At 37.6% G+C, this 24783-nt stretch overlaps 1 protein-coding gene across 1 annotated transcript in view; it reads left to right on the forward strand.

Moving 5' to 3' along the window:
- The window catches only part of WDR49 (WD repeat domain 49), a 95769-nt gene that overhangs the window by 38487 nt on the left and 32499 nt on the right, over positions 1-24783 (forward strand). Inside the window, exons 8-11 of the mRNA XM_063306815.1 lie at positions 11432-11596; positions 14198-14313; positions 19774-19904; positions 21189-21287. Of these exons, the coding sequence (XP_063162885.1) occupies positions 11432-11596; positions 14198-14313; positions 19774-19904; positions 21189-21287 (511 nt within the window). The remainder of the gene's footprint in view (positions 1-11431; positions 11597-14197; positions 14314-19773; positions 19905-21188; positions 21288-24783) is intronic.

Below are 24783 nucleotides of genomic sequence, written 5' to 3' on the forward strand. Positions count from 1 at the left end.
GTATTTTTTTCAGCAAGTAAAAATTGAAACACAAGAGGCATTTAGAAAGGAATTTCCTCTGTGCTGCCATACAATAATTGTATTTCTCTGGCTTTCCTTTAAGACACAAGCATTTTGCCTTCTCTAGAACTTTATTTCAGTACTGGATGTCACCCAATTTTCTATAGCTTAATTAACACTGGGCTGAAGTCTGGCTTGCACTTTGACAAAAGCTTTCTTCTCTTCTGCTTTTCTGCTCTGCTGTTCTCTATTATTCTCAAGAAGTGCAAGGATTTCTTTTTAATTTCTGCTGGTGGCATTTTTGAACTGACTTTATTCATGGAAAGGGTGGAGGATGTTCATAGGAACACCACCATCATCACATTTATTACAGCCCTAAGGCCAGACACAATAAAACTATGCAATAGCAACGATCTTACACACACACACACACACACACACACACATATAGATAGATATAGATATCTACACACATACATACATACACACACATAAACATAAGCAATTAATATACTACAATCCAAAATTAATTAATAATGAAAATGCTAAAATGAATTGAAATAAACTACTGTGTTAAGAAATTCGAAATCTAAGTGATGGTGCGGCATATTGTGCAGATGGTAGCACAAAACTGGGCAATCTGGGAGATTTTTGGGTCCTTGTCTAAAAGAAGTAACATTAGATAGAAGTCACTCTCCCTGCCTGGGAATTTCTTCAATAATGGATATATAAGGATCTGTCTAGAATCCTTATATAGGGAACAACATAACAACATATGGCTTGGGGTTTCTATTGAGCCGTCACCACGTGGACATAGCCAAAGGTGCATAGGAGTACCCTTAAAACGTCCAAAAAGGACTGCTGAGGGCAGTGAGTCCAGCCTGGCTAAAGTGAAAGCTTTATGAAATTTCAAACACCACTGTTTTCTGTTAAGCATTTGTCCATCGCTTGGAACTTCCGTGACTGCCTTCAAGTTTCACACCTGAAAAGGTTGTGTGAGAGTCTGTCATATTCTTCTTTTTGGGTATATCTGAAGTACAGGAAGTCATGGAGAATGCAGATGGCTGAAGAGATGTTTCTCCAGTGAAAGACAGGATATTTATACATACTTTTGGCATCATATCATTAAATGAATATGAGAACTATACTCCTCACCTATGAATATGAAATTCTCTTCTCTTCTCAACAGCAAATTCTTTTTCATCACATTGAGTGAAAACTGTAAGATCTGATTATGTACCTTAATCAGGGTTCTGTTTAGTTTAATTCAGTTTAAATGTCTTCTATAGGGTCAGATGGCAACACAAATAGAATCTAACTCTCTCTTTTAACTTTAATATTTATGTCGGTAGGTTCTGTTCACAGTTTTGGATAAATGCATGGATTTGGGTGCAAAGCTGGGGAGAAGGATCAGTGGCAAAGATTCTGCACACTTCTCTATGCATTATTTTCCCTGATCCATACCCATGAATACACTGCATGTGCAGGGTTCTTTAAAAAACAACAACAAGAAATGATATGTCCTTCAATGAAATCCACATGATTATCCTAATTGGAATAGCTTGTACAGTTGTGGTTGTTACTCCAAAATGATTGTAGGCTAAAAAATGCAGAAAAAAGATCATGAAAATAATAATAGGAACTGGAGGAACAAATATATAAAGGAAAGTTACAATATTTGGAACTCTTTAATTAAAAAAAAAGATAAATAAATGGGAGTAATGAATAAAAATGAGAGCCAGTTTGGTACAGTACTGGGCTAGAAACTGGGAGACTGTGAGTTCTAGTTCTGCCTTAGGCATGAAGCCAGCTGAGTGACCCTTGGGCCTGTCACTTCCTCTCAGCCCTGGAAGGAGGCAATGGCAAACCACTTCTGAAAAACCTTGCCAGGAAAACTGCAGGCAGTCCAGGCAGTCACTAGAAGTCAACAGTGACTCAAAGGCAAAATAAATAAATAACTGTGGACTGAGATTTTTTTCTGTACTAATACCTTAGTGGGAGATATAAGACAGATAAAATAAAGTACTTCTTTATATAGTATAGTTTTAAAGTGTTTTGCTTTCTCAGGAGGTATTGTTTGCCATTAACTTGGATGGCTTCAAGGGGGGATTAGATTGAAGGAGGCCTATCATCAATAGTTACTAGTTGTGACAGGTTTATGAAGCATGTCTCTAAATACTAGTCACTAGGGATCTACAGAAAGAGAGAGCTTCTTCCTTCCTGTTCTGCTTGTGGATTTCTGAGAGGCAATCTGGTTAGCTACTGTGAGAACCAGGACACTGGACTAGATGCTGTTTTTGATCTAATCCAGCTGGGCCCTTCTTATGTTCTTGTGAAAATGTGTGACAGAGGCCAACTATTCCTTCGGGGACCACAATAAAAATGATCCCTACATCAGTGCATTAAGTAGAATGGGTAAAAAGGATTAGACATGAGTGCTCCATGTAATCAGAATTTCCAGTCATGAAGGCATCCTAAACGTTGCATGGAGCCCAACTGAATAGGCATAGTCATTCTTATGCAGACATCCTACTCAATGGATGTAGGGGTTAGAGGATATTGGGCAGATGAAGCCTTCCCCCCTGCACAATTGTATATGTGGATAATACATGGAAAGACTTACTACAGCCTTACTTTGAACAGATCCAGTTTTACCCATCCCATAGTCAACATGTGGAACAACAGTTTTTTCCCTTAATGAAAGGGCTATAGTTGTCAGCTCCACACTGGTCTCCAGTAAATAGAGAAAAGCCTAGGAACTAGGACTGGTTAGAATATTATTTAAACAGCATCTTGCTTCCTGTTGCAAATGAGCTTGCTTTTGAAATATTCATATGAAATCACCTTATGGCACATGTCAGCTGTAAAATGTGCAAGCGGCATGCTGGCCTGAGATCCGTGTTTGGCCTTGCACAGTTTTTCCAACAGAAATTCATTGTATAATGGCCATGGATCACAGTCATATCTTCCGTAACGAGAGAAACCAGTTATTTAATTTGTTTGTTTGTTTATCAAATTTGTCACTGCCCATCTCCTCCCACCAGGGGGACTCTGGGCGGTTAAACGCACAGCCACTTGGTATGCAAGTTGGACGTTCATTGTCTTTGTAGCACTGCAGCTGTTGTGAGCAGAGATCTACCTGCATCTCAGCTGAGATTCAGCAATCACAATCATCATAGTAGATAATGCAATGAAATTAATCTCTTGGCAGATTGCCATTATTTTCCCTCCCCCTTTTCTTTTTGAAACAATATCAGTGTCTTTTGTTCAGGGTTTAAAACAAAGCAGAAATCTTGGCGGGAGGAAGAGAAATTTACTTGCTATCATAAGCACTGTCACTGCTGTGACAGGAGGGAGAAACTGGGCCCAGGAACATATAAACTCCTGAGCCTCTTATTTTTGCTCCCCTGAATATCCTTTAACTGCATGCCAAAATGTGATGGCACAATTGCCAAAAATTGGTGACATAGTTTCTGTCATTTTAAGGAGAGAACTGTAGGAAAATCATAGGATAAGTGCTAAAAGAACATGAGCACCATTTTTTTTCCTAAAAAGAATTAAGCCTGTGAGCCCACCCTCCAAACAGAAAGACCAGAAATATCCAGCCCAGCCATATGGGTGATGCTGTTCTAGCCACTGCAGCCTTTTCCCTCCCCTGGAGGAAAATTTAATTATATCCCCTGACTGCCTCTGTTTTATGTTTATCATGAACTTTGGCTACAGTCAAATGCACAGGGAATTGAGAATAGGTTGCAAGAAATTAAGAAGGATGTACTTCTGAGTTAACATGACATGTAACCTGGCTGTAGACCCCATTTGCTGAAACTGTTTTGTATTAAAAATCAATGTCTGTGATTCTTAACATTTTAAAGGCTTACACAATCCATAAGAGAATGATATTTTCCCAAAAGCTTCTATTAATCACAATATTTTGGCTTCTGTAATCTCAGAAATCCTCTTCAGGTATATATCAGTATACATGAAGATTCAAATTGCAAAAGTTCTGTGCATGTCAAGCTCACTCCCTTACTTCCTAATAATATCACAAGTGAGCTTCTCTGATTTTGCTGCTCAGTGTGACAAAGTCAAGGATGAGGTGGTAGAGCCAGATGGACATGGAATTGTTAGGAATGAAGTCCGTGTGTATACCTCTCACTCCAGTTTGATGTTGTAGAAGGTCAGGCAAATCTCTGGGAAGCATTTGTCTTTCCATTTTGAAAATTCCCACAAGGGACCTGTCCAAGTGAAAGTTGTGATTGATCTTCTGCATGTGTATCTGAGAATATCAGCCTGTAAATCCTAGAGTATAATGGGTTAATATAAATGACTATTGCTTTGTTTCATTGTTGAAACTAAAAGAGAAAGAAGATCCTAAGAATTAAAAACCTGTTAGCTTGCATATATCGCAAGGGGGACCTCAGTGAAATCATCATCATCATCCCCACCACCACCACCACCATCATCAGAAGAATAGACAGAGGTTAAATTGGAATATCTATTCACAAGGAAGAAAAAAATCAAGAAAGGTCCAAGTGAAGGAGAGACTAAGGACAGGATGCATAACCATAGTCGAATAAAACAAACCAATAAAACTATCTAAAACTACAAAAATTAAAATAATAAAGCAGCAGCCTGGTATCACAGAAGAACTTGAAAGGATGCTATAGTGCTATAAGTTCAGAGCCTGGGTGAAGATATGTCTCCAGCTAATTCCAAAAGCTAACAAGTCTTCATTCCAGCCACAAGAGGACAGGAAAAATTTTCATTACTTGAATGTTAATATGGAGAATGTCTACTTGAGTTGCTGCCTAAATATGACATCTTCAAGAATGTGTCTCCACTCAATCTGCATTGCTGCGCAAGCACATGAGACAATTTGACTGATTTCCATTTCTCAAGCCATAATTAAGACTTTTTACCTGGACTTTATTCATTGACAGCATGCTGTTCTTGAAGCCTGACTGAGAATTTTACATTCTGAGAATGTAATGGAGTCTGACATTCCTTACTCAAGATACATAACACTTCTTGAGATTTTTTCGATTTTCACATAAGGAATATAACTAGACTTGATCAGATTTGCTTCAATAAACACTTGGAACAATGGCAATTTCATTTTTATTTCAACCTTCCTCCAGGAGTGATGTACAGGGTGTGTATTTCCACTTGTCTTATGCTCAACTCCATAAGCTTCATAACTAAATAACATTTTGAATTCAGGTCTTATTTTGATATCTTTAATTCCCATTTATCCATGATGGTAAGTCCTCCCCCCCTCCACTTGCCCCCACATGATTAGTTAGACTACAGAAGAAGAGCAACAAATGAAAGTACTGGGTTCAGAAAGACAATCATATGTGTACACACACACACACACACACAAATCAGACTTATTCTTGCCCTTAAAACATTATTTGCTCTGGGGAAAGTGGCTGCATGGTCAGTATGTACAAGGACTTCTGGATCCCTTTATTCTCTAGAAAACATCCTACAAATGAAAAAAATGCTGTTTTGGTGGGATATTCAGATAGCCTTCTTCCTGTTTCCACTTGTTTTGCTTTTTCAATTTTTCTGAAGTCTCATTTTCCGCATGCTATTGTGCATTTCAGCCATTCTAAACTCAAGAAAAGCAGGTTGCTCCTGTTGAGAACCTCATCTTGCTATTTTACTTCTGAGCACTCATTCTGGCACTATCAAGCCCAATCAACTCTCTGGGTCCCTGAGCCAGAATAATTCTAAAATTTAGGATGGCGCAAATGTCATACTGGGAATGCTTATGGAATGTCCTTCTCCATGGTGATATAACGGTGCCTACATTATAACAGTACTGACAGTGAAGCCGCTGCATCTCCCTGCTTCCATTCCATCTTTGAACAATTTGTCCAATAGAACTTTTTTTGGCAATGTGAAAAAGTTATTTAAATCAGACCTAAAGGGCAATGCAGCATATCTAAGGGTCTTGGAAGATAGTCATTCATCTCTGCTTCAGCTTGACTCCGTCATTAATATGTTGATGATTTTGACAGTACTGCTGGGCATCACCGTAGCATTGTAAGAATGAAAGGCTGTGTAAAAATACTTCTAAATAAATAAATAGTTCCTTAAATTGCCAGTGCAAACAGAAACATGTTCAGCTGATTGAACATATTTTGTACCAGCTGTCTAGTTCAACAAGTACTATTTTTCAAACTGGAAGTACCCACAGATATAAATATATATACAAGGAGATACAGGTACCAATAATAAAGTACCTGCCAGAGAGAAAGAATGTGGAAAATTTGAAAAGATGAAATGAAGCAGGGATGAAAGACATATGGAGAGAAGGCCATTGTGTAGGAGTGGAGGTACACCACATGATTTGTATGCAGAAAATTCCAGCTCCATTTCCTGGCATCTGCAGTTAAAATGAACCGATAGCAAAAATTCTCCTGGGCTAGATGGAAAAATATACTAATTAGCTGCAAGGCAGCTTCACAATATCCTAAAGGTTGTATAGCTGGATGAAGAGGCAATGAATGACAGGGAATAGCTTAGAAGATGGTTGTGCATAGCAGGAAGAGAGCGCGGAAACATAATTTATATAAGTTAAAAGTTTTCCTATACAGTGAGTTGAAATGTTCTCAAACGAAAAAGATGGAAAAGAGAGAAAAATTAAAATAACCCTTACCAAATATTCAATTCTTTCACTTTCCATTATTCATCCAAATATTTTAGTGTAAGTTAAAGGAAAACTCAGCACAACAGAATAAGAAGTCATGTAGTTTAGTAGTATTCCTGTACTTTTTCTTAATTCAGCCAGAAATGCAAAGGCAGACTTAAGCAAGCTGCTATCTGGCTTGAGAAGTATAGTTGAGCCTTCTGGTCTCACTTGCCTGTGCATTCAGTTTCTGAACTAAGTCCTGTGTGCATTGCTTTGGCTGCCCAATCTGAGATTACTTAGGAGGCTTTAAAAAAGGGACTATAAAGTACTAATAGTAATGCTGGCTAGAAATTAATTCTAGCACTGGAGGCAACTATGGCTTTCAGGATCAGTTGCTGGAACCATGAGTTGGAGAATGCACTTCTATTTATGTTCTATTTATGGGCTTTCCACAAGCATTTGATTATGTGGGGAAAGAGGCCTGGCCCAGCATGTTTTTCCTTGTGGTATCAGGCTTCACAGTCTCATGAGCTACCGATTAGCAGCATTCAGGAATTTTAAAAAAAATAAATCAAAGTATAGAAAAGAAATAGGGATTTATGTAGAATTTATATAGCTGCCAATCTCAAGATTGTGACTCTAGGTAGTTCATAATACAAAAAACAAACATACAAAATGTCAGGTTATAGAGTGAAGAAGCATGCTGAGATCAATGATTGTAGCTCTAGTGTTCATTGTTCCACTCAACTAGACAGAATCCTGCTAAACTAAAAAGGCACCAGCAAACCCAACCAGAAAATCCAGAAGGCTAAGGCGGTTCTTTCTTGCTCCTCTTGGTTGGGAGGGAAAGAGATTCAGTACTGCGTGTGCACTTTTCGCCCTGGAGAGGGCCCCTCACTTCTTGCCCAGCAATCTCCATGACACAAAATATCATAAAAACAACATTACAGTGTAGCCAAGGCCCCTAAAAAACGATTTCCCAATCAGAACCCCATATATGTCAGGGTCTAACAACTTGGCCCAAATGCCTGAGGGAAAAGGAAGTTCTTCAAAGCTTTCCAGAAGGCTAACAGGATTGGGACTATTTGGATCTCAGTGGGGAGGTTGTTTCATAGGGCAGGCACTACAACAGAGAAAGTAGGCCTCCTGGGTCCCACAAGATGGCTTTGTTTTATGGAAGAGACCTGGAACATGCCCACCGTGTTAGATCTGGTGGAACACATGGACACAATTAGAGACAGACAATCCCACAAATAACCTGGCTCTGTGCAATGTAGGGCTAACCACCTGTACCTTAAATTGCACCTGGGACTATGTGCAAAGAAGTGGTGTTGCACTGGCATACTGAGGTATTCCCAAAGATGTCTCGACCACTGCATTCTGGACCAGCTGCAGCTTCTGAACATTCTTCAAGGGCAGCCCCATGTAGGCCATATTTCAATAGTTCAGCTGGGAAGTAACTAACATATGTTTCATCCTCCAACTTCCTTGTATTGATAATGATCTGCAGATATTATATCCATATTCAGCTGAGCCCGAACAGAGTGTTTTGTGTAAATAAGAACTCTATTGTGTAGGATTGCAAAATATTGTAACTTGTGTTCCACTAAATTTCCTTGCCAATTTTCCCACCAGCTTGGGGAGACTGGGAATTTTAGCTACATTAAGTTGCTATTTTAAGTTCTTGTTGTCTCTTCACAAGTTTAATGAATTTGTAGAGTATGGATGATATGGCCCCTGTCTATTTGTTTCCTATCAAATATAAGAAAGGATGGTTGTTTTTTCCAAAAGTGTCATGCTAACACTACCTAATGCTTCTTTCTACAAATCTTTTCCTTATGGAAAAGCTATAAAGCTATTCCGGAAAAAAACTTATTTTTCTTAGGTTTGATGAGTTTGTTGGCACATCCTTCTTCAATCAAGAATGGTTATAGAAAGACTGTATGCTGTTTTCACAAAGTCTATTTAATCCAAGGACTCCCCATCTCTTTAATAGAAATAAGCAATGTAACGTCTGTTCTACACTGATCAAAGTAGGGAAATGGATGAAGCTATTAAAACTAGCCCAAGAACTACCATCTGTTTGACTTGTGCAGCCAAAAGAAGGCTTCTAGCTGGTTATGCTATCTTTTACCTTTTGCTAAGAAAAAAGCTTCCATAATTTCTTGCGTCTGCTTTGTTGCAATAACAGGGGTGATCATCCAGATCTTTTGGAGGAGAATTTGTAATAGGCCAGCAATGATATGTCTGTTATTAAAAGCACATTGGATTGCAATTAAAATGCTTCATGGGTGCCATTTGTAATTATGCTTCCAGGGCTTTAGAGGAACACAGATAATTTAATATAAATATGTTTGCAACATCTCCTTTCTTTACAAGAAAATTTCATTTAATTATTAATATTGAAAAGCAGAAAACCTACTTCACTTACAGGTGAATAGCTTCAGTCTGACTTTTGATTTACTAATTCACCCCAAATATACCTGATTTCAGAATAATGTTATAGCATCAATAAATATGTCAAATATATACATCTTCCTAGTGCAAATAATAACGGTATTGTATTATTGCACTGAGTTTATGGTTATATATATACACTGTAATATATTGTAAACTTGTGTTCTACCAACTTTCCTTGCCAATTTTTCCCATCAGTTTGGGGAGACTGGGAATTTTAGCTACTGTACATTAAGTTGCTATTTTGAGTTCTTGTTGTCTCTTCAGAAGTTTTAGGTATGAAGTATGGAAGATATGGCCCCTGTATATTTGTTTCCTATCAAATACAAGAAAGGATGGTTGTTTTCCTAAATGTATATACCTGTCTATACAAATTTATATAAATACCTGTCAAATCAAAATTAAGAAATGCTGGGGATGCCATTCTATAGATGATATTTATATTAAGAAATATGAACTTTAAACAAAATAGATAGTCTAATTCACTTGAAGCCTATTCATAATTAAGGATGAATAAAACCCATCTATAGAGGAATGGCTCTCTTTCTTTTCTGGTAATCCATAAATCACCATTAGAAAAAAAACTGGCATCATTATTAGGAAAAACTGGCATGATTTCATTTTCCTATTGTAATGGAAATTTATACTGAACATGATTCAACTGCAGAATACTCTAAAAAAATAGTAGTGACGGAGGTCAACTTATCTCCCTCAAGTTGAGCTCACTTCTGATGACTTCATGGGCATATCCACGTAGTTTTCTTGGTATCAGTTTGAAGTGGTATGTCATTGCCTTAATTCAGGATATTCGTAAAACTTCTCAGTTGAGATTACTGCAAGGATTCAAGGTGTGAGCTAGTGATTCTAAGGCTGGAAATGGCAGCTATTTAAGCATACAGCAAATATTAAGCTTTAAGACCACCAAGCTCCATGCCAAGAATCTATTCATTTGTGGGAAAGGTGAGATAAAGAATCAGTTAGTGTAAACCACCATGGATATAAGAGTCATCTGCACCTTCTCACTCACACTGGGCAATTAAGTGATTCATTCATTCATTCATTCATTCATTCTTCTCTGCAATATAGATTCCTCTCTGTCCAAGCCAAGCCATCTAAGAGGAACTGAGCTATGCTTGAACTGTTTGGAAAGCTGTGATTTAATGTTTAGTCTTTGTTGGGAAAATCTCACAATGAGATTTTTTGGTAGTCTCCATTCAGATGCTAACCAGGTCCAACCTTGCTTAGCTTTTTGAGATCAGCCAACATTGACTAGGTGTTGTCACTTACTATGACAATGCCAACTTGGATGATTTTAAAAGAGGATTGGATAAATTCACAGAGTGTGAGGCTATCAATGGCTAGCAGTCATGATGGCTATAAATTAAATCCAGATCTGGAATGAGTATGCCATCTAGGACCAGTTTGCTAAGGAACACAAGTGAGAGGGCACTAATCTGCTCAGTCTGGCTTCCCCAGGAGACTGATTGGGCACTGTGGAGAAAAAAAAACACATACAAAATTAGAACAGCATACTCTAACAGGTTTTAACATGACTAAAGGCAAGGAAGAACTATATTTTACTAATAGCACAACTAGTAGATTTTACCTGCACATAAATCTATCAGAGAAATTAAACATAATTTATAGGCATCCATGGGAGGGTGTGTGTCACTTACAAAAAAACTGGGATTGTGTTCTGAAATTACAATGCACATTTCACCAGGGTTTTTTGGGTGGGGAGGGGGCATATGGTATGATCTGTCCAAATGGACTGTCCTCCAACATACAGCATCTGTTAAATGCATAATACTGATATTGCAAGCGAATGCATTCAGAGACATTCCTTTAATGCCTTAAATATGGAGCAATTTACTGACATAAAGAAGGCTGGTTTATCATCTGTATAGCACAAAGCACTTTGTCTACTGCAACCTTAGTTCTTTTTTTTTTTTTTTTTTTGAGGAAAAAGGACTGCAATTTTCATTGCTAAAGACACATTGTCCCTTTCTGGATTGAGGTATTATCTGTAGTAAGAACAAGTCACCTCTTTTCCCTGTTGAATGATAACAGCGGCCAGATCATTACTCATTAGTTAAATAGAGCTTGGTGTGAAGAAAGGTATTTAGCATGGGATAAAAATCAACGTACAAACTTTTATGATTTGAAAGAAAGATGAGAAAATCAATGCTGGTATTTTCTTTTTGGATTTGCATTTCAAATATTGATAATTAGAAGGTTGCATATGTATAAATTTATTATAATACAGGTGTTTGGAAGCAGAGCATGAAAGCAAGGTTTTAATTCCAGTGACCTTTCTCTCCTCCTCTTCCTTAGGTAATCAGCTCAGATAAAGGATCTACAGTTATCTTCTGGCTGATTGATACTGGGCAGAAAATCAAAGAATTTACTGGTTGCCATGGCAATGCAGAGATTAGTGCTATGGCTCTTGATGGGACTGAGACCCGACTCTTCACTGGGAGCACAGATGGAACAGTGAAGGTGTGCATTATGTGTGTTTAAGAGAGACAGAAAAGTTAAGTGGGTGGAACCATTTCACGCTATCAGATGTGTAGCTTTGCAAAACCTTTGGACATCCATCAGGAAGAAATTCTGCTAGTGGAAATTGAGGTGGTACTTATTTTTTATAAAATAGCCAAGACTTTTAGTTAAACAATAATAACTTAGTTTATTTACCTTAACTGGAAAAATAAGCTGTTTATAATCTTTAGTCTGCTTTTCCAAAGTGACTGGGAAATTAGACTGCTTTTCCTCACTCTGCATTTACTTTCTGCTTCTGTTCTTTCTGGATTCTTCTTTGCACTATAAATTATTCAGTCCTGCTTTTCTTATTCATGGTTTAGGATCACATTTCACCACAGATGGAAGTTAAATGACAAAGCATTTCAATTCTGGAATCAGGATACAACCAAGAAAAATACTTTGGATATGTTCTCCTAACACACTTAAACAGATCAGCTAAAATTCTAGCAGATACATTTGCACAACAGATTTATCTTAAAGTTGATTAGACTTCTGTTGGCATGTGAAAACCCTGCCCAACTGCTTAACTGATAGTTCAATGTACAGTGCAAACCCAGAAAATGGATTAATTCAGTAGGCATGTTAAGTGTCTTGTGTAAAAATAGCCATTTAGGTCTAGACTGTGCTCCAAGGAATTCTACATTGTGCTATATTATGATCTGTTGAATAAGTAACAGTTCACCTAGCTTACACAACATGCTGCATTCTAAGTCATAACATACAAATCACAATGAATGGATTCATACAGCCTGCTACTCCAAAATTGAACTAGCTTACTTATCGTTTGGCACAATGTGTGAACCTCATCAGAAAGATTTGCAGGAGATGCAGTTCCAGAAACATCAATTATTTACAACTTTATTGTACTGACCCCTAGGGACATTGGGAATAGAGACAGCAAATAAGAGACCCTCTCTTGGTTCCTCTTCTTGTCTCTGCTCTGCGTATCCCTGATTAAAATATATTTTCAGATTCTCTCTTTTAAGTATAGAGTACCTGTTTCCTTCTTCTAATCTCTTTCTCCCCACCATAGGGACAGATATGAAAGGTTTTTTTAAGTCTATTTAATAAAAGGTAACGGCGTTCCGTGAGTCGTGCTGGCCACATGACCCGGAAGTGTCTATGACAACGCCGGCTCCAAGGCTTTGAAACGGAGATGAGCACCGCCCCCTAGAGTCGGACACGACTGGACTTTACGTCAAGGGAAACCTTTACCTTTACTAATAAAAGGTACATATTCTTTTGGACATAAAGATCACTCCCTAGATACTATTAATGTGCTTGGTTCTACTCACATACATATACACTGCTAAATGGGGCCCAATGAATGAACTGGAAGCTGGATTTGCCTCCACATTTTCTCTACAAAGTTTAGTTCCCTGTCTGTGCTACGTTTGGAAGAGCAAAGAAACATAACAGAGGTTGAACTTAAACCCAGGGGGACTGCATGGGTCAGAAAGCCATAACAAACAGGACTTCCAGCTTGAGTAGCAGCACTAGCATGGAATTCTGAGGGAAATCATAAAAGAAGGAGCAAAATTGTGAGGTAAGGGATATATCATTATACCTCAGAGAGGGGAAAAACCACTTTTTTGGATGTGATAGTAGGTTTGTAAAGGGATAGGTAATTTTAATTCATCTGTATGAGCCAAGAATCAGTGAATAAGAGAGTGTGTCTCTCAAGTCAGATTAAAAAAAAAAAGAATACTACATTTCACATTTACTACAAGTTTTTGACTGATGTGACAGTGGGAGGAACACACTATTTCTGCAAGGATACTCCTTCTGTCTCCAACCCTGCTATAGACAGACATCTTGAGTGTTTCAAGCTTTGTCTTCTGATGTAATCAAGAACAAAGAATGGGATTATTAGTTTGCATTTTGCTAAGAATCCCAACATGGTTAACAAAGCAGTGATGAGAACTAGCTTCTCTTCAGCTAACTCTTGGTTGGTTAGTACAACATTAAGTTACAGTAAATACAGTAACTTAGCTGCAATTGAAAAGGCTTTTAGGGTTAAAGATCTAAGAGGTTTACAGATAGCATTGGTTCCCAGTCAAAAGTTATGATCCTTCCCCACCATTACATGGATTTATGTAGCCTTAAGATCTTTAACATTATTTTTGAAGTTACCAAGACACCATCCTACTCTAGGGTTTTGATATACTGATTTTTCTTTTTTTCCCCTAAATTAATTGTTTTATTATGGAAAACAAATAATAAATTGTAGAATACAAATAAAAATTTAGTACAGTAGAAACTGGAAACTGTTAGCACTATGATGATTAAAGTAAATTAAACCTTTCGAAAAATTATCTCAATGTTAAATATGATTTCTAATATATGTATGAACACAGAATTGATTATACTGGACCATTGATGCTTGGCATAACATTGATAAGAAGTTGCACAGTGCATTGAGTTATTTTGTAATACGAAAAAAACCACAAACGTTGAACTTAATACTAAAGTCTCCACTGTATTATTATTTATTGCTATTTATGAGTGCTGAATAAAAAAAGGTATAAATCAGATATACTGATTTTTTGATATCTGCAGGTCTGGGACTTCAATGGACACTGTCATCATAAGCTCAATGCTGGAAGGGACCAAACGGTTGAAATTTCCCAGATTTTGGTGCTAAGCTGGACTATTTTGGTCCTAGGATGGGACAGGTATTGTGCAGGTTAATCTACTTAAGAGGGACTGTATATATGAGCGTACAGTGTAGAAAGCTGTAGTAGTGAACCTTTTGCTTCCATTTATGGGTGATAAAATCTGCTGTCTGTCTGTCTGTCCCAATAATTCAAGGGCTGCTTGATAATGGAAATCAAGAAAAGATGTATTCACTGGTGTAGCATTGTAAGAGAAGCTCTCATCTGTCTTGATCAAGTAAACTATTTCAGTTTCCAACAGGAAGGGCAGCAAGTTTCTTCTCAAGATTTTTTGCAGAAACAAACAATGCTCTTGAGTGTATTCAAGATGGGCTAGGCTTTCAAAACAAAGGAATGCATTTTGAAAGGATTTGTTGAGTTTATATTTTTTCAATCTCTTAAACACTTTGGCAAGATTAAAAAGGTGTGTGTGTGTGTGTGTGTGTGTGTGTGTATGCATTCTTTACTTAAATGCATTGATTTCAACCTTGTGCTGATGTGTATTGTAAGCCCACATAAAGTGCATGTAGAATGCCCTTCTTTGTTTGCTAAGGCTAAACATTCAAGCTGCTTAGAGCAGAACTTGCCCCCTGATGCCATTCCTGATGTGTTGCATCACAATTTTCAGAATTCCTAGTGAATTCTTGGAGTTGTAATCATAATTCATTTGGAGGTCATTAAGTATCAGCCCTATTAGGTACCCCAGACCAGGAAACCAACCCTGTGGAAAGATTAAAACTACTTTTATAGAGATAGCTATTAAAAAAAATGCTTTAGCCCATTTTGCTTGGAAATACAGTAGTTCCTGTATATTTCCATCTAGGTCATCTTCCTTACTCTTTACACCAAGCCAGGATGGAATAGACAAGATGAAATTAGGTGAACAGTTTGATTTGATTTAAGGTAATTCTCCATGTTTCTCTGCTATTCTCATTTACACATACAGAGACTCTAGAACTCTTCCTGGGTACTATGGTAGAGCAGATATTAATTTTTTTATTTATGAAATTTTTAGGGCACCCAATGTATCACGGCTCTGAGAAGCTTACAAAAGAAGACAATGAAAACGAGTACATGCATAACAAAATGATAATAATAAGAAGAAGGAAATCCAGAGGGAAAAAAACATCATCTAATAGACCAAAACACTGCACAAAAGATCTTTCACCATTCTAGCCTAAGTCCTGGGGAAGGAGCCAGGTTTTAAAGGCTAATTTAAATATGGTGAGGGTGGGAGCCATATGAATCTCAGAAAGAATGTTGTTCAAGAGGGCAGATGCCATGATAGAGAAGGCCCACTTCCTAGGTCCCACTACTTATTGGATGGGACCCGGAGCATGGAGACTCAGAGCATAGGGGACCCAACAGCAGCTACCTGTAATGGCATATGGGAAAGACCTTGGTAGATGGGGTGAAGAGATCTGCCTAGGCAATGGTCAGATAGGAGAAGGCAAAGCCCACAGCTGGATAGTAGACAGAGCAAGAGGCTCAGAAGGGACCCTCCCTAGTTTCTCAGTCTGTAAAGGAGACGGCAGGAGATTTATAATTCCAGCTTTGCAAGATTCTGTTAATGTAACTTTACAGCAAAGTAGAATTCACTTACCTGGTCATGTTTCCTGTCTGATCTACCTGGTAAGGTTGACACTACTGAATATGTCCAAACCATATGCCACATGCCACTATATTACTCTGCACTTTCAATTCTGCTGCAGGTAGGCACTGAAAACTATGGTAAGTTCTCCCAGGTCTTTGGAGAAGAAAAATAGAGGAGATTAAAGCAAGAGCTTGTCTTTTTTTTTTTTTTTTGGTGGGGAATATTATTGTTGGCGTTTGTTTTTTTCTGCAAGAAATTTGGCTGTAGAGGAATTAAGGTTACAATGGTAACAAATCACTCTGGCAGGGTGAACAGGTCAAACTTAAGTATCCTCAGTTTTGGGGGTGAAAAGGCATGACCATATAAGGTAAAGTTCCTGATTTGTCTGGAAGGCAGCTTGCCTGGGCTTGTTACTAGGTTCAGTTTCCTTTCTACACAGCCTTCCTTCCAGTTCCATCTGAGGACGTGTGAATGCATAAGCTTGTAAATATGTTTATGTATTTTGTGTAAATACATTTATTTTTATAGAAATGCCTGGTGTGTGATTTTTCTGATTTCTCGGGGCAAACACTTTCCAGCACTCTGCAACAATTATAAGGTGCATTCAAATATATTGTACATGTTGTTACTTGAATGGTTGTTTGCTAGGGTTACTTTCTCTCTCTCCCTCTCTCAAAATACTGCTTGTTTTTATAAAGTCTTAACTTCTGCATCCATGAGCTTTGCTGATGCTAAAGAAAAATTATGTCAGGCTTTAATTAGAAACACTTCTGTCAATATACTTCTATGGTCAGATAACCCATACAAGTTCTTCCTCTATAATAATCATTGCAAAATTAGGCTGTACTTCTGGAGATTAAATTGATTTTAGGGTATAAATCTGCTTTGAGTTAAGATCTGATTATTTTTTTAGGTTCAAAAACTTACAGACAAGCAACCAAATATGATTTTTGCAGTCATGGTAGCTAATATGCCATCATCCAGCATGTGTGAGTCTAGTTATGCCTTCTCACACAATTCTCACTATTTATAATAGAAAACAAAAACTTTAATCTGCAGAAGTATAAGCAAAAACATCCCTCCAATCTCAGTGGCTAGGGGAACTTCATAGTACAAGTGAGATATAGCACAGAATGCTGCTACATAGTGTTTGAATAAGATCTGCATATCTTATCAATACTCTTTAAAAATTATTTGAAGGGTCCAATAAAGACAAATGTTTTATGATGGACTAATTTCATTCTTAAATCATAAGTTTACCTTACATTTATGAGCTATACTGTTAAATTAGTACCAGTTTCAGTTGTATGCATTGCCAAATGAATGTTGTAGGCAAATCATATACAAAACACAATCTCCTGAAGTCTTTGAAACAGCCATTAGAAATGAACCGATTCAAAATACTGATCTCTTGTTTGGCCCAACCATTCCAATAAAGCATCTTCCCCTTATTTTCAAATTAGGATTATTCTCCAACATCATATCTCATATGATTTGGGATCAAAATGTAACCACTTACCCATGAATAACCATATATTCATTCTGAGAGTGCCTTGGACTGCAAGAAGATCAAACCAGTCCATCCTCCAGGAAATAAAGCCAGACTGCTCACTTGAAGGAATGATATTAAAGGCAAAACTGAAACACTTTGGCCATGTAATGAGAAGACAGGACACCCTGGAGAAGACGCTGATGCTAGGGAGAGTGGAGGTCAAAAGGAAGAGGGGCCGACCAAGGGCAAGGTGGATGGATGATATTCTAGAGGTGACGGATTCATCCCTGGGGGAGCTGGGGGTGTTGACGACTGACAGAAAACTCTGGTGGCTGGTCCATGAAGTCACAAAGAGTCGGAAGCGACTAAACGAATAAACAACAACAACAAACCATATATTCAAGGCTGGAAAATAAATTCCTTGTTTGATATGCTTGAACCCTAAAACTTGCCAAGATTGTGTACTTGGACAATAATGTATTGTCCAAGTACACTTAAGGAGGGGAATGTTCATAAACAATATTATTTTACAACACTGAAAAATAAAGACTTTTATTTGTTAACGTTTGAGCAGCTACAACACAATTTGTTGGGTTTTTTTTTTTAATAACTGAATAACAAAGCTAATTCTTTAATCTCAGGATTAAGTCATGATATGATAAACATTGGTTTATAAGGAAGCCACAGGTAGCTGGATTTATATAACAAATTAAGTCATAAACCATAGTTTAGAAACCCCAGTAGCTGGGTTGAACAACACACCAAATCAAATCCAGATAAACTAAATAATAGCTTAGCATGTTCTGTGAATTCAGCCTAGATGAGTTATAATCCAGGGATAACTCATTCTCCTTTTTTTGCTGCTGCCTAAAAGTATATACAATGGAGTAGAAGGGGAAACTGCCCAGAGTCCCCTTTTTGGGAGAGATGGGCGGTGATAGAAATTTGAAAAATAAATAAATAAACAAACAAACAAACACAGTCCTTTAGTTCCTCAATAACAAACTATACCTATTTTGCCCAGGATATATCCCGAGTATGTATGTATGTATGTATGTATGTATGTATGTATGCATGCATTTATTAGAACTCCACATTTTCTGCATTATTATTTTCAAATGAAGGATTTTCTTTTTCTTGTAAGTTAATCAATTTTATGGCAGATTTTAACAGCGCTGTGAATTGGTTAGTGCAGTAGTTATCCTTGTCATCAACTATTATGTTTAGAAACAATGCACGGTGCACTGGAGACAGATTTTCCATTATGGTTTGGCAGCAAGGAGTACAACTGAACAATAGATCTTTTTCCAAAAAGTATTGGAGTGATGCTTGCAACATACAATTCCTGCAACAAAAGTGGAGAAAAGAGGGAGAATATTAAAATAAAACATGAAAACATTAAATGTCATGTTGCAAGGGTATCTGTTAATAAAGCATTGTAATTTCTTGCAGATCAGACTGCTTTTTGATTATTAATTCAATTTCAAAAAATTAGTATTTCATACGTATATCAGCTGCAAATAATTTGTGACAAGCATGGATGGAGTGGCCTGCGACTAGGGAGTAAGAAAAAGAGAAAATCCAAGCGGATGAACAGGAAAAAATATTCTGAGGTGTACCTAGTCTGCTAATGTTATGACTGTGCTACTGAAGAATATAAAACTATTCCTTGGGGTGGGTATTTGCATCCTGAGGGAGACATCAACTCTAACTTAAAAAAAAAAAAAGGTATTGTTGTGCACTTAGATATTTATTTGCACTTCCTTGAGAGATTGTTCAAGGGAGTGTTCAATCCTCAGCCTTATATCAACCTATCAAGATTATTTATTTATTTATTTATCAAATTTGTCACCGCCCATCTCCTCCGACCAGAGGGACTCTGGGTGGTTTACAATATAGAATAAATATACAATAAAAATTCGGATAAATATACAATAAAATTCTAATAAAATCCCATTAAAATTAAAACAATTTCTTAACTACTCCAGCTCATAAAATCCAGATGGCTGTGATCTCATTCAGTCACTGTATAGGAGGGGCACTTTAAGGCACCAGCCAACCCCAAGTATGTCGATTCTCCTCCCTGCCCCAAGCCCGGTGGCAGAGCCAGGTCTTCAACTTCCTCCGGAAGGCTCGGAGCGATGGGGCTAAGAAGAGAGCTGGTAACTGACATAAGCAAGTCCACAACTCAAAGGTGGTTTCTTGTTCCTAAGACTGATGCTTGCCCACTGAAAATTCCCCTTCTTCTACCTCTTTTGCCTTTGCTGCATAGTATCAGGTTGACATGAAATGTATATTTATTCTATATTTATCTCTCCTGAGCCAATGGACAAAAAGCTCAGGAACAAGAAGATTCACTCCTATTGATTTCATTTGTGCTTGTTTGTATCTTTAGGACGATCACAGTCTTCCGCCTAAATAACTTGACTCAGTATCTTGTTCAGCCTTCCGAATGGAAAGGAGGAGCTCAGCATCAGGATGACATTTTATGTGCAGCATTTTTACCTCCACAGACTCTTGTCACAGGTAAAGGAATACTTAATGACTTATCTATTTCCCTTTTCACATCAATCCCCTGGACTGGATTTGTTAAGACAAAATTGAGAAAAAGGATCTATTTTATTGCTAGATGCCATCCCATCAATGGTGTGATGCCACTGTATACAAACCTAAACTTGAATTGTTGGGACAAAGGAAGTTGTCAGGGATCATGCCATGAATTTAATTTAGTCTTTTTTATTATTATTATTAACTTGTTGGTTTAGGGTGCACCTTGGAAACCCAGCAAGAATTTCTGATTTGTATTTGAACAGAAATGTATGCAATGTTTTGTTACTAACTTTTACATCAATTTTCATATTTTGTATTGCTCAGTTAAGCCTATATTCTGCAAACAGACTGCATTCTGGAGGAACAGATAGGCACATGCTAGGGGATCCTAAATAAGGTGAACTTTCAACCGAGAGAAAGAAAGAAGGAGAGATACACTTAATAAGGAAAAGCAAAAACTAGAACAAATATTAGATGGGGCAAAGATGGCATGACACAAGATATAGATCATGGTTTAATGGTTGGGTTTACAGTATTCTTAACCTGATTGGTAAAGTTGTAGAATGAGTATTTCCACAGTATGTTAAGCCTGGCTACTTATAACCTTTGTTAGTTTTGTTGTGTTTAATTCAACCTTTCTCAGCCTTTTGACCCTGGAGGAACCCTTGAAATAATTTTCAGGCCTCGGGGAACCCCTGCACATTCAGGCTCAAGTATAGTCTGGAAGTTACAAAATTATTATATTCGTTTCATGGGTAGACCTGTATATATGCATTAACAGTGTTCTTCAACTAAAAATAAAGAATGAAACTTACCTCTTTAATGTGAAGTTGCCTGAATTTGAAATGATTTTTAAAATAATTTGTGATCTCCCAGGGAACCCCAAGTGACCTCTCAAGGAACTGTAAGATTCCATGGAACCCTGGTTGAGAAACCCTGGTTTAGTTGTATGAACCCAAGCTGTAAGGACAGCTTATGGTTCATTATATTACATGAGCCCAGATAATGGGTTAACTCAGTAACCAGGGTAAGTGTGTTATGTTTCCAGCCCTCTGTATAATAGATTTATTTTATTAGACAGTTTCTTATAGAACACTGCAGCCATTCTAACAACCCTGAACAGTATTCCCACAAGTCTTTGTAGTCCCACAAAACATAAAGCATTCAGATATCACTTCTCAGTCTTATTTTTAAAACCAATGTGTATCTTTGCATGCTGATTACTTTGATAATGCTCTCACTTTTTATGATTTAATTCAGGGAGTTCTGATGGTGAGATTGTTGTATGGAATAACAGTACTGAAAATGCCTTCACTAAGCTTTGCTTCAATCCTGGAAGTTCATTGAGGTCCAGCTCAGGTTAGTGAGCATCATGATGTGATATTAGTCTTCTTAGACTTAGAAGCTGTTATTTTGTATAGGAAGGGGAACTAAATCCAGATGAAGACAGATGACTGCCTTTCACTGCATTGAACTTTTGCATTGTAGGTTGGTACCTGCAAGGAGTACCCCAAACTGAAACCCGTAAATAATTTGGGGAACTGTCCATTGAGTGATGGTGCTGAATTATGGTAGTTGGCCTGAGACACTTTGTGAGCTATGTAATGGATGGTCATGTTGCCATGGTCAAGGATGGTAGAAATTGGAACCGAGCTATTCAAGGCATGTGACTGATACCCTCAGATGTTCATGTTAGTATGAGACAAGAGGTTGTACTAATGTACATTAATCAGTTATCCCCAACCTGAGTGCTCTCCAGATTTGTGGGATTCAACTCAGCAATGGAGGAATCCAGGCTGGGGGAACATAACATAGATAATCAACTGCCTAGCAGCACTAATCATACTGAATATGTAATTACACAAGGAATAAGCCATCGTGTCTGTATGTAGGATAAAGGTAAGTTCAACAAGCATTTATACTTTGATCAGAAGTCCCAGAAAATAAGGGAATGCTAGTTTCTCTATTGAAATGTGGGCAGTTGCTATATATATGGTTACCTCCCTGTGTTATCTCCTTCTGTCATATTACTGCTTGGTAAATTATCTTTTGTTTTTAATCTAGCAACACTGCAATTATCTTATTCTATGGGATCAACCAGGCCAGGAAAACTTTGATCTGTGGAATTAATAATAATGAATTCCAGCCAGGGGACTGTTTATGCCTTTGCTTGTCAAAATGACAAAAGGCAGCAGCAGCAGCAGCAGCAGCAGCAATGCTGTTCCTTGAGATTGTTTGCTAATTCCCCATCACCCTGAAAACAACTGCTCCTGTTTATTGTCACAGATCTATGTCAGCAATTTTTCTGTTACCATCTTCAGCAGGGAGTATTTCCTTAATTTCTGCCTTGTTTTACTGCAAGGTGATAAATAATTTCAGGAAGCCCTCTTGCAACTGAGCCTCCTCTTGAGGCTGTTCATAACCTGAGAAATTTCATTTGGCTGAGTCTTCACACACTAATGGTTATCATATACTGTATTAAGCAACATGCCAGCAGGCAATTCATAATTGCTCCCCATTCTACAAATCACAACTTCCATTATGGAAGAATAACTGGCATATGTGAGATAGGGGGGGTTAGAAGAGTTGATTATAGTAGGAACAGAAATGTATCTTCAACTAACATTACCCAATGGCTTGATGTATCACTCTTCTATTCCTTCCTTAAGTTGCTCGGCAAGTTTTGAAAGGGCCAGCTAAATAAATTTTAATCTTGTCAAATCCTGCTGTCAAGACAGCCTATAATGCACAAGGCAGAATGATAAGGAAAAGAGACTTTTGATCTTCTGCATTGGTTTCAGGTGCAAGAAGAGAGGTTTTTCTTTTCTGTAGCACAAATTGGAGGATATCTAATTTTCACTAGATAAATAGTGCCTTCATCTAGATGTGCCAGAAAATCATTCTGTTATGAATAGAGCTGAAATAATGATATTGGGAGAAGATGTCTAAGCCCTCAAGGACCTGAAACGCGTACGAAGGCTGTAATGAACCCACAGAGGGTGATTTGGCGACTGTAGAGCATCTCTAATTTGAAATGACCCCTGACAGTCCAAGTCTAGCATAGGATAATTTCAGTATATTTGTTATACAGAAGCCCATTACGTTGGTGTTACATTGTCTGCACATTTCTTACCATATTAAGAGGGAGAGAGGACTGAAAAATTTGCTGCAGTATACCTATGGGAGAAAGATAAGGACAGGTTTTGGTCTTTGAGGAAGTACCAAGTGCAGCATATCAAAAATGGGGGGAGCCAGAATAAAACATCATATTATGCATTTTATATAAAACATATCATTGTTCCCTGTATATTTAATACTTTTTCTCGTCCATCTCATTTAAATAGCTGTTTGGTAGCAACATGCTAGCATGCTAGGGACATACCCAAAGCTTAGGGAGGCTGTTTATGGCCTCAGAATATAAATCCTTGTTTTCTAAGATCCCGGGGAATATGAGCTGATAGGAAGAAAACAGAAAGAAGGAGCAAACTGGGAAAGGAAAAGCAACTTCTGGACTGAAACAACTAAAGACCTGGTTCTGTTATCATGCCTGGGGTGGGAGAGAGAGTAGTCATTCCTGGGGATGGTTAGTTTCTTAGAAGGGCCCTGCTCTGCTTGCGAATCACAGAGTACTTCCAGCCATTGGGGTTTTTATCACATTTATTTTATTATGTATTATAATATTTTACAGTTTTATATTTTTCTTATTTATGTTTTATTGTAAACTGCCCAGAGTCCCTTTTGGGAGATGGGCGGTGATCAATTTCATTAATAAAATAAATAAATAAAAACTTTCACCATCTGTTACATAATAAGTTATGCAGCATAACGATTAACTTTGAAAGTTGTGCTGTCCCTGAGTGTTCCTGTGAATATGGGAGTAAACATTCTATATTTGAATCACAGCAGATATCAGCAATAAGCTGACCTTGAAAAAAAGAAAAAAAGCAAGATCAAAGTGGGTGGGAGACCACCAGGAAATCACAGAGTGGGAAATTAAAAACAAACAAACAAACAAACGAAAATCATGGAATAAAAAAAATGGCAAAGCACTTCCAAACTGTTGCCAAGAAAACTACATGAGCAGGTCTATGTAATCCCCAGGAGTCCAGCTGAACTGAGACTCTTTTATTTTTATCCTGTATTTAGGTGTACTAATGCTACATATTTCAGTAATGATTGGTTCCAAATTAACTCTAATTAAAACCCATATAAAGGCACAATGTTACTAGGGATATATATATATATATATATATATATATAGCTTTTGTTTTGGTAGTCTAGGGTCAAAAAGAAAGACAATTAGCTTGCTCTGTTTCTTGATTCTCTTCTTTATAGCCTGCTGTTCCAAGGCAGTGTTGCTTTCTGGTTGCTGCCATTTTTAAAAGTCAGTATTATAGGGTCATCGAACTGCACCTGGAAGAGACCACAAGCATCATCTTGTCCAAACCTCTGCAACGAGCAGGGAAACAACCGATTAAACCATCCTGGAGAGACTGCTGTCCAGACGTCTTAAAAACCTTTAGAGGTGGAGAACCTACCACATCCATAGGAAGATTGTTTTTCCTTATATTTTAAAAAATCTAGGTAGCTGCAACTTATACCCATTATTTCTGGTCCTAGTTTCTATGGCCGTGGAGAATAATTCTTGGCCATCTTCCTATAACTTCCCTTCATATGCCTATTGCATCTTCCCTATGTTTTTTCTTCATACTGAACACCCCAAGTTCCTTCAGCCTGTCTTCACAGGAAATGTTCTCATGTCCTTGAATCATCTTTGCTGACCTCCCCATAATCTGTTCCAACTTGTCAATATCCTTCTAGAAATGGATGTCCAGAATCATGTACAATACTCCTG

This window comes from Candoia aspera, chromosome 6, assembly GCF_035149785.1.
Source record: "Candoia aspera isolate rCanAsp1 chromosome 6, rCanAsp1.hap2, whole genome shotgun sequence".
Classification (NCBI taxonomy): Eukaryota; Metazoa; Chordata; class Lepidosauria; order Squamata; family Boidae; genus Candoia; species Candoia aspera.